This window comes from Nelusetta ayraudi, unplaced genomic scaffold, assembly GCF_046127955.1.
Source record: "Nelusetta ayraudi isolate G7.1 ecotype Tasmania unplaced genomic scaffold, CSIRO-AGI_Nayr_v1 ptg000070l, whole genome shotgun sequence".
In the NCBI taxonomy this organism is placed as follows: domain Eukaryota; kingdom Metazoa; phylum Chordata; class Actinopteri; order Tetraodontiformes; family Monacanthidae; genus Nelusetta; species Nelusetta ayraudi.
In genome coordinates this window covers 3,891,095-3,906,210 of record NW_027466120.1, presented here as the reverse complement: position 1 = coordinate 3,906,210, position 15,116 = coordinate 3,891,095, and the positions used below count along the sequence as shown (strand labels likewise).

General features: G+C 43.7%; 2 protein-coding genes across 5 annotated transcripts; one reads left to right on the top strand and one right to left on the bottom strand.

Moving 5' to 3' along the window:
• The first annotated feature begins 529 nt into the window (after window positions 1–529).
• LOC142898811 (glycerol-3-phosphate dehydrogenase [NAD(+)], cytoplasmic) lies at window positions 530–6,329 on the top strand. The gene is made up of 8 exons (XM_076042039.1): window positions 530–687; window positions 1,828–2,005; window positions 2,242–2,382; window positions 2,601–2,739; window positions 3,032–3,144; window positions 3,319–3,555; window positions 3,911–4,017; window positions 4,147–6,329. Exons 1-8 carry the CDS (start codon window positions 644–646, stop codon window positions 4,241–4,243), a joined length of 1,056 nt encoding a protein of 351 aa, XP_075898154.1. The 5' UTR covers window positions 530–643; the 3' UTR covers window positions 4,244–6,329.
• LOC142898809 (glucose-6-phosphate 1-dehydrogenase) lies at window positions 6,159–14,988 on the bottom strand. Of its 4 annotated transcripts, none has more exons than XM_076042033.1 (14): window positions 14,952–14,988; window positions 12,864–12,985; window positions 11,792–11,818; window positions 11,084–11,121; window positions 10,853–10,961; window positions 9,868–10,085; window positions 9,419–9,577; window positions 8,997–9,122; window positions 8,740–8,833; window positions 8,431–8,617; window positions 8,092–8,327; window positions 7,724–7,800; window positions 7,369–7,461; window positions 6,159–7,282 (listed from the first exon to the last, which is right to left on the bottom strand). In XM_076042033.1, exons 1-14 carry the CDS (start codon window positions 14,971–14,973, stop codon window positions 7,192–7,194), a joined length of 1,599 nt encoding a protein of 532 aa, XP_075898148.1. In that variant the 5' UTR covers window positions 14,974–14,988; the 3' UTR covers window positions 6,159–7,191. The 4 variants fall into 4 exon arrangements, with proteins under 4 accessions (XP_075898148.1, XP_075898150.1, XP_075898149.1 ...); XM_076042035.1 differs by lacking the exon at window positions 14,952–14,988 and adding an exon at window positions 14,742–14,911; XM_076042034.1 differs by lacking the exon at window positions 11,792–11,818.
• Between the last annotated feature and the right edge of the window lie 128 nt (window positions 14,989–15,116).

Below are 15,116 nucleotides of genomic sequence, written 5' to 3'. Positions count from 1 at the left end.
GTAATACGCAGCTTTTCTGTTAGAACAGAGGGTTCTAACAAATGCAAGAGACAGAAAAACAGCTGTCTGAGCACTACAAGAATACAATGACCACAGAAAAATCACGTTTTCAGCGCTGTCCCTTCATTACAGATAAGTTGAGAGGAAGTAAAACGAGGACAGCCTACAGTATTATAACAACATCTACTTGCAGAAAAAAGATAATCTACAAGGCCAGATTGCACTGTTCATTGTGCGCCGTTCCTCTTGTGTAATTATAGTTAGATTTAATTATCATACAGGCCGTAAGAACTTCCCCTTGCAGTGCACAGAACCATTCACCACTGGTTGCCAACGCAGTTACTGTGCTTGGGACTGAAGTGACGACAGAGTCTGAAGTCAGCAGGGAAACTTTTGCCCCCGTGACTTGCTACCTAGTAACCTCTAACCTCCCCTGGCTGAACGGGTGATCAGATTCGGGCCGTACCGTGCAGGGCGGGCCACTGTGTCCCCTCGGACAAACCAATAAAATAGCAGCGCCACGCACTGGCTGGCTGCTCAGTCCAGGCGTTACGTAAGCACACTGCGGGTTTACGCACACACACTCACAGAGGAATTCATTCAGGTTGCGTCCATCCTCACTTACCGGGTTTACTCCTTCACAATGGCAGCTCCGAAGAAAGTCTGCATCATTGGCTCTGGAAACTGGTGAGTCGCCGTTTGGCAGCCTCGAACCGCGGGCTTGTGGCGCCGTTAGCGCGGCTAGTAGCTGCGGAGCGACCCGGCTGGTGATGATGAACCCGGTGTACCGCTGCTACATAGCCGGCTAGCATCAGCGGCAACCCGGTGGAGCTAACTAACGTAACGAGCGGGATTTCTCCCCCACACCTTCATGGTGTTTTGGTTCCATATATGCCGCTAACTTGGCGGTAATTTTGCAGAACTTGCACCGTTTAACTAGACCACTGCTCAGCCGAGACTTTTATGTTGCATTTCTACTCTAATCGTGACGTAGTGCCAATCATAGAACTGACCACATGTCAGTCACGATTAATGAGATTTTGTCGTCATGTAGCAGCGCTGTGCCAGCAACATGTTAGCTCCTTAGGGTATATTTTCCACATACCCACAAAAATGCCGTTTTAGACGCGTCATGTTTTCTGACAAAACGCTCAATGGTGCGTTCTGAAATGAATGCAATCACGAGATGTTACCTCTGTTTGGCACCAGTTAGCAAATTACGCTCCAGTTTAAAGGTACCGCGTCGATTTAAATATGTCCGAGTTATGAAAGCCTACACTGCAGCACATCCTTCGTTATTAATCATTGACGTTAGCTTGCACGGTGCACAATGTACTGTGTTCGTTTGAAAAATGTTTTGATTTGCGTCTAGTGTCATTTTAAACCGAATTAGTGTTGTAGCACTTGTCAAATATTCGAAAGTTGTCGAATGTGAAATTCGATTTTATTTATTTATTTATTTATTTATTTATTTATTTATTTATTTTTAATGGTGTACTTCTGAAAATCGCACCAACACTGAAGAGAAGGCGAACGTGAAGTCGTATCTGCCGTTCAAACCTAAAACATGCATCTTAGCCTTTCATAAATTACACTAGTGTATCCATAAAAACAAACCCAAAAAAATCAGCTGCGCGACTTTCGACCTCATCTGCAGTCATATGATGGCAATAAATGCCGTGTTTATGATGCGAGGCTTTATTACAGAGATAGTGGATGATTAATAATTTAAACCACCGGCGTTAATGGAAAAGCTATCTCATCTTACCGTCTGCTCCTAAATGGAACCTGTAATAATAGTAATAGTATTTTTATTTATTTTTTCAGGGGCTCTGCAATAGCGAAGATAGTGGGGGCCAATGCTGCAGTCAATTCCAAATTCGACAATGTTGTAAAAATGTGGGTGTTCGAGGAGATGGTGAATGGCCGCAAACTGACCGAAATCATCAACACAGAGCACGAAAATGTGAAGTACCTCCCTGGGCACAAGCTGCCGGCCAACGTGGTAAGCAACTGTTTGTCTGTTGACTGTCACAGTCTAGAAACTAAGTGATATATATACACACACACACACACACACACACACACACACACACACACACACACACTTTCTGTAAATATGAATTGTATGAATTGTGTCATTGGCCAAGTTAGGTGTGCAGCTACAGTTGGTTTTTATAGCTTTATGTAACAATTGATCATTTTTTGGGTTTTTTTATATTTATTTTTTGTCCTCCTCAGCTCGCTGTTCCAGACCTGGTGGACGCTTCCAGCGACGCAGACATTTTGGTGTTTGTGATTCCACACCAGTTTATCGGCAAAGTGTGTGACACCATGAAGGGCAAGATAAAGAGTGACGCTGTGGGAATCTCCCTCATAAAGGTAAAATCTTTTAGTTCTGTTTTGTTTATCTTCTCTTAACTTTTTATCCTTTCAAAGCAGCCTGGAGACAGGATGAGTGGAAATTTGCAACTGTGTGTGTGTGTGTGTGTGTGTGTGTGTGTGTGTGTGTGTGTGTGTGTGTGTGTGTGTGTGTGTGTGTGGTGTGTGTGTGGTGTGTGTGTGGTGTGTGTGTGGTGTGTGTGTGTGTGTGTCTCCAGGGCGTTGAGGAGACCGCTGATGGTCTCAAACTCATCTCGGACGTGATCGTGGACAAGCTGGGTATCACCATGAGTGTGCTGATGGGAGCCAACATTGCCAACGAGGTCGCCGACGAGAAGTTCTGCGAGACCACGATCGGTTCGTCCCGTCGTGACGTGTTTTTTTTTTGCTTTCAACGTTCAGGTTTTGGGTGCAGCAAGTTTAACTGGAGATCAGCTTTCTGTTTTCTCAGCAGTGGCCTGAAAGTCTAATCTGCTTTGTATTTGCATGCTTAATGGGGTTTGCTGCTGGCGTGCTGTTAAATCAGTAACCCGTTTGGCCAAGATTAATCATTGCTGAGTCAGGACTGGAGATATAACCTTCTAGGACTTTCCTTAAAGGACTATAGGAGGCCATATCTATTAACCAGCTTTGTGTTGCCGTCTTGTAGGCTGTAAGAACAAGGCCCACGGAGTTCTCCTGAAGGAACTCATGCAAACCAACAATTTCAGAGTCACAGTCGTGGAAGAGCACGACGTGGTGGAGATCTGCGGCGCCCTCAAGGTGAACTTGCAGAACTACGTAGGATTGCTGGCAGGAAATGGTGCTTTTGAACAACAGTGGAACGGCACTGCGCGAAAGTCTGGGGGGAAAAAAGTGTTTTGTTTTTATTACGACTTTTAGAAATCTGAATCCTGGCCATAGTTTTACACTCTTCCGCCTTGTCCTTCCGTTCAGAACATCGTTGCCGTCGGGGCAGGTTTCTGTGACGGCCTGGGCTTTGGGGACAACACCAAGGCAGCAGTGATCCGGTTAGGCCTGATGGAGATGATCGCCTTCGCCCGCATTTTCTGCACGTCCGGCCCCGTCTCCTCCGCAACCTTCCTGGAGAGCTGCGGCGTGGCCGACCTCATCACCACCTGCTACGGCGGTCGCAACCGCAAAGTAGCGGAAGCTTTCGCAAAGACGGGGAAGGTCAGTTACACAAGGCTGTCCAACCAAACGGTGCTGATTAATGTTCAGGAAAAAGGACAGTAGAGCTTTGAAATTCTTTAACTTATTTGGAAATTTTCTATAGGTGATAATACAATTGTTCAAATTAAATGTTATTTTGAAGGCGTGTTTTAACACAGTTTTTGCCAGGCGTTTTTAATTATCTATATCATAATTTTATAATATGTCTTTACGAAACTACTCTAAATGAATGCATGAACATACTTGTTTGCATTGCGTAAATGTTTTAGGCTTCTTACAATGTGAGATTCTTCTCTTATTTAAAAGTTCACTCTTTTTTTTTTTCTTCTTATGTGGCGCTGCTTCCTTCACTCAGTCCATCGAGCAGCTCGAGAAAGAGATGCTGAACGGCCAGAAGCTGCAGGGACCGGCCACAGCTGCTGAGGTGCACCTCATCCTGGAGCACAAAAACCTCGTCGACAAGTAAGTAGCGCATCAGGCCCACCGGGCGGCGCTTCCTCCATTTGCGCTGGCTGGAAAAACCCCATGAATCATGCTGCACTTTTCTTGCTCTGAACCCTTCCTCTTCCTCCTCCTCCCCCCTCCCTCCAGGTTCCCACTGTTCAATGCAGTCTATAAGATCTGCTATCAGGGCCACCCTGTGACAGAGTTCATAAAGTGTTTGCAGAACCACCCAGAGCACATGTAAAAACAGCAGACTGACCAAGTGCCTTCTTAATGAGCAGCGTCCCCGCCTGTCTCCGTCGGAAAACAGGCAGCCACTTCACCGCTGCCATGCAACCAGGTGGCTCAGGCCGGCGGCGGGGAGGTTGCATAGCACCTGTGTGCGTCCATTATCACCATAACCTCTTTGTCCTTAACATCCAGTCTGACATATCTAAAGTGCTAAACGTCAGGGGAGAATTCTTTCCTATGCACCGGTCCCGTAGTTCTCTCTTGCCTGAGAAAAAAAAATGCATCTTACTTTTAAAATCAGCCAAATTTGAAATAATTCAGAGATCCAGACTTTTCTGGATATAAATGCAATCATTTGTTTGGGAGTTTATTTTTCTTAATGACTCCCGTTTCAGTCAATATTTTAGTGTCAGTCACTCACTGGTGTGCTCATGCACCATCTATATTTTCCAACATCACACAGTGGGGTTTGACTGGGCCAGACACTCAGGGCCGAGGCCTCTTGACAAGCCTTCCTTTAGAGGATAATTCTAATCTTTTCTTCAACGTCTCCGTCCAGTGATGCCTGTCCATCACCAGATGTGAACTCATAGACGAAAACTCTGTGATGTCTTTGTATGTTCGTAAGTGTCTTAAATAAATCACTATATTTTTTTTGTCTTATACTGTAAAACATTCCGTGGTACGCACACACAGCAACTGTTTTTAACGAAAATGCAAGTGCCTTGCAATGCACGGTTGCTCTAATAATGCTACGATCATCTCCTCCTTTGTGTTGGTTTTGTCGAACCAAAGACTTGTCGGCATCCTTCCATTATGCTACTTGTCACTGTATCCCTGACTGACCCTTGTTTTCACTAACCTCGTGTTTGTTGGAATTATTTCACTGTCTGTGAATAAATGACCTCAGTCATTTAAAAAAAAAAAAAAAAGAAATCACTGCTTTTTTCACTCTGGCTTTAAAAGTGCAAATCATCTTTATTTTGACTGCATAGTAACATGGGGAATATTGGCAAGGAGATGCTAAAATAGATTTTCTGGAGAGACAACTAACAAATATGTCGTTTACTGCTTAATGTTATACTTAAGATTAAGCTGTACATTATATATCACTTGTTATACAGCTTGTTTTGTATTTGTTGAGTTTTTGTTGAGCAGACCTCCACTGTTCCACACTATGTTCATCAACCTGTGGTTCCAATCTGCATATTAAAGCACACGTGCACTTAAACCTGTTCTGTGAAAGTTATCTGGCCACAATGGAATGCATTCAACAGGATTACAGAACGTTGATACAGTTTGTGCAGATATGGTCTGCTCTGCAACCAGACAGACAATCTTTCACAGAATGCTGCTGGTGTGTCTGTCTGTTTATCTCTCTTTTTTTTTGTGTGGGCCAACCCTTGATACCTTTATTATCTGGCCATTAGGGCTTGCAAGGACATTTCTGCTGCTCCGCACAAGCAAACTGCTAGAATGAGCTTGCTGTGTAAGTTTCACAATGTCCCCATTAGGTCAAATGACATGGGCCGCACAGAGATATAAAGACCTGTTTGTGTGTGTACACGTGGACATGCTCACTAGAACACACGCATTGCTTCAACTCTACTAAACTGACATTCATAGTCCAAAGCTTTTCAAATTAAGTATAATCAGAAGAAAAAACTGTATAATTAGATATTACTTTATGATAATATTTTCATGTTTATTGACAAGGTTGCAACCCCCAAACTTCAATTTATTTACCAAAGTTACCAAAAAAAGTGCATTCCTGTTATTGTATGAATTGTTGAATAAGCAAACATAATTAATGCGCTTAATAGAGAGCTTTTACTTTGAAACCAGTCAGGTCAGCCACAGGTGCCCGAGTTAGCTTTAGTTGAGAGTTTGGAACAGAGTGGTTCAAAGATCATTAAACATGGTAGCCGTTTATCTGAGAAGCAAAACTAGTTTATTACGAGCAGTGGAAATGTTGTTAGCCTTACATGGGTGTGCGCGCCGAGCAGCAGCCTACAGTACATCATTACAAAGACATACATTCATGTGTTTACCCGTGGTAGACAAGGCTGCTCTTCGAATATTGGAAGTAACATCAACAACTTAAATATTAAAAAAAAAAAAAAATGGAACCACAGAAGAAGGAAGCTTACGTAACTAAATAAGATAGAGGCCGTTTTGCTTGTCCATATTTAAGACTATTAAGACTAATCCAGTGCGAATGTTCTCAAGAGTGGCTGCATGCGGTGCACATTTAGCATCGCGGAGCCTATTCAGGATAAAACAACCAAAAAAAAAAACCCAAAAAAAACCCTGGTCCCAGGTTTAGAGAGTCATAAAGGAGATGTAGTAAAAAATAAATGTACACCTAATGTGATCAATGCATTCAAAGCACAACAGTATTACAATCGCAATGCTCAGAGTAAAAACAATACATGTTCCAGCCGCGTGTGCAGAACCACTTTCAGTGCAGTACATGTGCTGCGTGTTCATGACCCAGCTGTGCAGCTGTTCATTGCTCCGCTCTACGCCATTCCATTTATTATTATGACCAATTAAGACATAACTAATGAATGCAGGGGGGGCCTGGAGCTAGTTCATCTGGCATTGCAGCGTCCTGGTCCAGACTTTTTTTCTCTCTTTTTTCTCTTTTTTTTTTGCTGCTTCCTCCTGAATTTGTTTGGTCTCGCCTTTGCCATAAAACTTAATCAAGTTTCTCTGAACGTGCAAATTAAAAAAAAAAGAAAAAAAGAAAACATAACAGTTTTAGCGCCCCTGAATGGCTAATGAACTAGCTCCGATGATTAAGCAGTATACCTGAGTAACACTTTCAATGCTTTTCTCTTATTTGCTGTTACAGCAATGATCCACCAAGTGGCGACACCGCTTTCCCTAAAGACACAGACATTACAGAACTAACCCATTACTTTAACTGCACCTCTACCTTCGACTTTGTCACTCGCATCACAGTCTGTGAGGGTTGACCCATTTGTAAGTGCCTTCGTAGCGGAATCCGACTCTCTTTGCGAGGTCATCTGCCTCTGTTGGGCCGCGGCTGCGGAGGAGAAGAGGCAGAAACGTCAGTCAACACTCCAAATGGCGTTCGTTCTCATCAACAGGAGGCTCACGGCCATCCCCTACCTCCCGTATTTGTACAGAGTGGGTTTGGGCTTCTCGTTGTCTATCTGATGAAGAAGAGGTGTGAAGATCCTCCAGGCTTCCCTTAATTCATCGCTGCGAAGACAGACAATGAACGTGTTGGAGAGACGACACGACAGGAGAGCTCATTATACAGGATTGGTGAACGTGAGATACGTACGGTCTACTGCAAGCCTTTTTTATGTCATGCTAAGGGTAAGTAAAGCTGCACATTGTCTCCATCTAGTGTGAAGAGCTCATATGAAGCACATTCAGCATGCCACACACAGGCTGTGTTTACTAGCAAAAACATGAGAGCAGCGGAGCTGGGGAAAAACACATATATTACATTACAGACCTGCGGACAAAGTGCATCTGACTCCCACAGAAGACATCCAGGATGAGACGTTCGTAGGCGTCTGGGAGCTTCACGTCCTGAAAGCAAGGCAAACATTTACATTATTACCTTATCAATTTAAAAAGGCAGCTGTGTTTCCATTACTCCTAGAATTGTGCCAAAGCTAAATATCACAATAAAACTAATAATAAATAAATAAAGCTGGTCATGGAAACTGCTAAACTTTGAAAAACCTCTCGCAATTATAATTAAAATATTGCTTTGATTTTGCGAAAAACACAGCTATTGTCAGACAAGTTGGGTTGCTTTTCATCATTCCCAAACAATTTCACCCTCATACTTCATTACAGGAACCAACTTGGACCTGCCTTGTATCTGCTCTTGTAGGTGAGATCCAGTTCAGTTTCCTCAGGGCTAAAATACACTCCGGGCTTCTTGCTCATCATCTTGGCATAGACGGCTTCGTTGGGCTGCACTCGCACCACCAGCTCGTTCCTGCGACACTGATTTCCGAAAATGTCGCCCGGCACGTCCGTGAACTGCAGCCGAACCTCGGCCTTCCTCTCGTTCAGGGCTTTCCCACAGCGAAGGATGAAGGGAACACCTGCAGAGATACAGTAGACAAAGTCAATGAGATGGTGAAAAGGTAAATACAGCTGTGGTTGGATTTGCTTCTTTGAGGGGGTGGGGGTGCGTGTAGTGCTTACCATCCCAGCGCTCATTGTGCACATAGAGGACAGCTGTGGCAAAGGTGGCCTGTGTTGACCCTTTAGGGACAGTGGGATCATCAAGGTAACCCAGTTTGGCATCTCCTTCACCCTCTGGGTCGCCCACATACTGACCCAGCACCACCTCTGACATGGACACTGGAGCAATGCACTTCAGCACCTTGACCTGCGAAAGGGAACCCAAAATATGTTGCATTTGAAACGTAAAAACGCTCGGCACGTACGACAGTTTGTACGTGGAAAATCTCTGGACAGCCTTCTCAGGTTTCTCTGAGATTACATCTCTACCTTTTCATCCCTGACATCGTCAGAGCTGGTGGAGGCTGGTTTCTCCATGGCAACCAGGCACAGCATCTGGAGCAAGTGGTTCTGCATGACATCCCTGATCACACACCAAAGAGGCAGACTGCTGTCACGACGGTCGTTTGTAAATCGGTTTAATAAGAAGAAATAATAAGAAATAAAACCACTTTCTAATGTAACCTCAGAAGGCTAAGATCTACTTGTTGAGAGCTATTTTGAAGCAGCTGCCGCGTTCCTCTCACCGAATGATTCCAAAATCATTGAAGTATCCTCCTCGTCCCTTAGTGCCAAACGGCTCTTTGAAGGTGAGGACCACACAGGCCACGCTGTCCCTGTTCCAGATTGGTCCAAAGATCCTGTTCCCAAACCTGCAAGCAGCAACACACACACACACACACACACACACACACACACACACACACACACACACACACACACACACACACACACACACACACACACACACACACACCTGTTGATGACTAACTATTAAATTATTATTTTATTAATTGAATTAATAAAAACTTTTATTTATATACAGGTACATTTTAGTATGTTCTGAATGGCTAACCTTATCGGCATCTTCATTTTCTTTTGTATTTTAGAAAAAAAAAACTCGAAACATCACATTCTCACATGCAGCCTGTACATCTGCTTCTCTCACCTGAGCACCATGAGGTTCTGCACCATTTCTTTGCCCAGGTAGTGATCAATTCTGTAGATCTGTTCCTCGGTAAAGAGGGCTGACAAGTGAGCGGACAGCTCCTCAGAACTCTGGAGGTCATGTCCGAATGGCTTCTCCACGATCACCCGGTTCCACCCTCTACACACACACACACACACACACACACACAGATAACAGAGTTTTATGCATACATAAAATTGAAAGTCTAACACTGGAATCTATTTCTACTCTGAATAAAGTGCAATGAAGGTGTTTCAAAACTGACTTGTTGTGTTGTTTCTTTTGTGAGAATAATTTGTCAATTATTAGTTGTCTGTTCTCCAGGGGACAACAGACCAGGCCAGGCGTATCTTACGCTGCATGAGGAACTTGGCGTGCAATCGTGGATCGTAATCAGAACCGCAGGGTAAACGGAAATAGTAACTCACTTTTTGCTCATGCAGCAGTGTTTGATGTTCCTGGTGACCTCGTGGTAGACGGTCGGGGGCAGCGCCAGGTAGAAGAGGCGGTTTGCGTCAGGTCCGCCGGGCAGAGACGTGATGTGAGTGTCGAGCTTGCTGAAGGAACTCTCGTCGTCGTACTTCCCACTGATGTACGTGTTCCTTTGGAAGAACGCCGACAGCCGCTCCGACTCTGTGTCCGCCACCTGAGACAAACAGCGGTTACTTCTTTTTTTTGTAGGTTTTAAACCAGCGTTTCTCAACTGGTGGGTGATGACCCAGAAGTGGGTCATGTAGCAGCTTTGAGTTTGTCGTGGCTTCGTGGGCAGTTTTCCTTATTTTTTTTTTTTTAATGGATTTTAAAATGTACCTATTTATAGAGAAAATGTTGGGCATTTATTTTGCAGGACACACAATGCAATTCAATAATTTCAATTATTTATTTACCAGACATAATAGTGAGTGGGCTAGCGTTTCATTTTTGTGGAATAAATTTGAGTGCTGTTTGATTGGCCACTTCATGATAAGCAAAACAAAAAAGGGGTCCTGAGAATCCAGTAGAGAACAAGAACGATACACACTCAAACTAAGGTGTCCGGGATGATTGAGAACGTTGGAATGTGAAAGTCGAAAACTACAGTGGCCAGGCATGTGGGCTTAGAACTGAAACCTCAGCGTTAACCACTGCGAAACAACTAAAAAAACAAGTCGTGATTCTTTACTTTTATATTATCTAACATTTATATGTTGCATATTTTACCAATGGACTTGTCCAGGGTGTCACCCTACTTTCGCCCTATGACAACTGGAATAGGCTCCAGCAGACCCCCATGACACCGAGTTCAGGAATAAAAAATATTGAATATTGAAAATGGATGGAGGGAGGCGTATTTTACTAATGTACCCAACATTTAATTTCCTTTTTTCCCCATCTTTCCAAATCCTGTTTTAAAATATTCAGATTCAGCTTTACCTTCAGATATGGCATGCAAGCAGCCCGAATGGCGTCGACTGTCAGATTGGAGCGAGCAAAGCCCACAAAGTAAGTCTGCTCAGGCAGCAGGCCATCTCTGAACAACCACCTGGACAAAAGCAGAGGGACGTCCAAGTTCAGCATCTTACAAATCCAGATAATCCACAGTATCTTCCCACACAAAGAGCTGCTGGTGGCCAGGGTTTAAACTGGGGTCAGGAAGTCACTTACCAAAGGGTCGGGTAGATTTTCTTCTTGGCCAGATCGCCCTGCATGTGGGAACAGAAGCAAAAACAGGTGAGACCGGTGACAAAGTAGAAATAAGATTTCCGTGTTTGAAAATGAATGCTGCTTTTTAAATCTGTTTCGGAAACATCTTACAGATCATTCTGCCAGTGGTCGTTAATCTACATTCCATGATGTGAACAGACCACGGTCTACATGTGCGAACCACCGACATGCCAGTCCAACAACTACTGAAATCGGGTTGAGGAAGAACCTGTTGCTTCCACTCTCAGAGGTAAGAATACAACTTCAGGTTTTGTTTGACATACTTCACAAGGCAACGAGAGGATTTTTGTTTTGTTTTTTTACTGTAGATAAAGATCCACTGGCAGGAGGCTCTCAGAAATCACCTCTGACCTGAGAGAGTCAGTTCAAGGACAGAGCAACAATTGCAACCTAATGAAGCTTAATGAAATGCAGAGCAACGGCGACACCACAGTCACACACCTCCCTCGAAGACAGATATTCATAACTCATAGCCCCGCTATGCTGCTAAAGTCTGCATGTTGGAAATAAAAACTGTTGACAAGAGCACCCGCCGCCAAGAACCAAACAAAAAAGGTGTTAGGTTTTAATGCCAAACTTCATAGTTGCTCATTTGTGCCATTTCCGGAATGCTACGGCACCAACGACACTTGCCAAGTACACACTTACAGCTTTACTGTTCATACCATCCTGAAACTGCAATGACAAAGAATTTGGCAGAGATGAGAAAATAGTTGAAACAGTGGTGCAAAAAAAAAAAAAAAACTCAATCGATGAGCAACCTACACAGCTCAGGTAAACAAAAGAAGCACCCTGGCACATATCCATAAAACAAGCCCAACCAGAGAAATGGCACAGAGCCATGCTCTTCTTCTGATCTGCCCTGATCACGCTGAAGAAAAAACGCTGACAACCAGTGACACTGCAGAAAATTTCAACAGCTCCACTCGCCACTCCCAAGAGAAAAGGGGCAAGGAAGAAATAGAATCATGGCCAATGAAATGCCGAATGTCTAAAATACCTCCTAATGGTTAAATTGTGAAGTTGTAAGAACTTTTCCCGTGGGTGGAAGAGGAACTGTGGTGGTGGTGCTGGTGAGGGGGGTGGGGGGAAATGCCATAGAAAGAAGCATGTTAGAGGTTAAAAGAAAAAAAAAGCAGGAAGGACATGTACAGAAACATTAAGCAGATTCTAGCCCTGATCGAGGACGAGAGGACAATGTGCTGTGTAACAGACAAATGAGGAAACAAACTTTAAAGGTTTCAAAATGACTGAGATGGTCTCTGGAGTGCACACCTACAGAATGTGGTGAAAGAGTCAACTGAAACCAAGTGGCATAATCAACCTCTCATAAAAGTGACTGGATAATCATTGCACGAGTGCACCAATCACTACTAATACTTATGACAGTGTATGAAATCGTAAATCCGGACTGCATAAGGTGATTCTTGGTTGAATGAAACTTATTTCATGAACTTTTATTACTATTTACTATTACACACCTTTTAGGTCAGCAGTTTAAGTGTTATTTTGTTTGCCTTCTTTTAAGTCAACAACGTGCCTTCGCATACCAGGACAGAAAACTAAATATCAGGGAGATGGATGGTCCCTCTGTCTAAATATCAGATGGTAGAAGGCATCAATGACTGTGTGGTGCAAGTGCGAATGCATTACATTTTTCCCTTACAAATATGCAGCATTACTGGTCCCTGTCTTCACACGTTACAAGCACAAGCCTCACCGATGCTCCCATGATGATGAAGACGTGAGCATCCGACTCATGGAACTCTTTATCGTCGTGGAGCTCCTTCCTCAGCTCCCCAAAGACCTGGGAGCGCGAGAGGGGAATGTTAGCCATTTTCTCTGAAAAGACAAGAAAATCTGGTTAAACAAATGTAACCGTGCGCTCACACCAACACAACGTTCAACAACAACAAATGGCAGCCAACACCAACTAGGCACAATATAACCCACTAGGCTGGAATGTCCCACTGTGTCCAGAACAAATTGTTAGAACGCGACGCCAAACTGCTTAATTTCACTCCATAACCTTTAAAAATCATTGCAACTCTTGCCTAATGTGTTGGCCAACTGGTCTTCCTTTCAACTGGCGACAGGTTTAACAAGTTTATGAGTGACGCATACTTTTGTATCAAGAACTTACTGAAGTATTACAACCAATATGCAGAAATCTGATTTGACAATCGGAGTTTACACGTTGGCCTTCACTAGGGTTTTGATTCAAGCATTTTGAAGACTGATAAATGCATTTTTATCACTACATTATTAAGTTTATATTTTTTTTTTAAAAAAAAAAGACACTGCTATAAATAATACCACTGCTCAATGGTGAAGTGATTCATTTGCATTGAACAAGTAATAACTGACACAATGAGTTAGGAATTAATAAACCAATTCATTAACGTTAACCAATCTCTGTGCACTCAAATGTATTTACTTATTTATTAATTCAAATAATTTTCCCCCAATCTATGGCCACTAACTCGTAGTTAACTAAGCAATGATTAAGTATACGGAAGCATACAAAAAAAAGCTAGACAGCCTACACAAACTCAATTACTACAAACTATACAAGCAAAAATAAGGAAATAATGAATAGATTCCCAGCAATGTCTGGATCCTTACAAAATATTAATACCTGATGCAATCTTCTGCACTCATAATTGTATATATTTTTTTCCTATTGGTATTTGTTGTCGTAAAAAGTAAAAAAGGGAAAGGAACTGTATTTTTGACATTATTCTTATCAAATGAAAGGTTTGTTGAATCGCCTCCAATAAACTCTCCCCTACAAAGCCCACTGACTGCCTTCCTCTTCGCCATACATTAGAAGATGCAAATAAAGTATGAGGTCAAACTTGTTACTCAGTGAAAATGAATCAGGAACAGGAAGTGCATCTCCTTTTTTTTTTTCTCCCCAACAGTGGCCTGGACACTACCCTCTTTGTTTCAGGTTATACCACATTGTGCATCAATAACGATTTAACAATGATGAGAGAATAGAGAGCTGCAGCTCCCAGTTACTTTCGTACGTGATAAACTACCACCACATTCAGCTGTGTGTGGCGTGGCGATTGTCAAACACAGGTGAGAAACATACGGGTGTGGATTTCTGTCAGACGGCGCTCCCAGAAATAGCCTCTCACCCACAACAAACTGTAATGATATTAGCCAAATCCGCCACCAAATCCCGTATATAGGCGGCTAAAGCCCACGGCAGCAGCAACACTGTCACCACACTGGAGCGGAATGCGTTGGTTCGCCCTCTGTGCGACAGAGCAACGCCACAAAACACATTGACGCGACCGCTTCACAAATGTTAGCTACCAACATTTAGAGCAGAAGATGCGACGATGCCGCTGCTATCTTGTTCCCATGCCGAACAGGACAGAGGAGGAAAAATAAAAATAAAAAAAGAAAGAAAGAAAGAAAAAAAGACCCAGCCTTTCATCAGCCTTTAGCTCCACATGCTGTTATGGCAACCTGACATGACGAGCAGCGAGTCCGAATCGCCGTCTACCGCTAACAACCACCCCCCCCCGAAAAAAAGTTAGCACACAGCCGGCTACAGCACACCAAAAACGGGGGGGGGACTTACATCACAGAGGAGGGAAAGATGTCAAACTACGGCTCGTCACAACTCCGTCAAAGAGATCAACTGGAGAACACAACGCTAAACTACGGAACTCTAGACTTCAGTCGCAGTGACAGCAGCCGCGGATGCCACTGCTGCCTTGCCTACTACTACTTCCCTGTTGACGCGACGACGCGAAATTGCGAGATTTTTATTGGTTTGGGAGAAACTCACCAGCGCTCGCTCGACTTCCCATCACAGGCGGGTCGGTGACGTCACTGGCGGGTGCCTCAGCGGACGGTGGGCGTGGTCAAGCCCCGCGCCAGTCGCGCGTGAGCGTGCGCGCGCAACCTTTTTGGGAGTACCGTGAGCGGTTGAGGGTTAGATAAAAGGCAAACT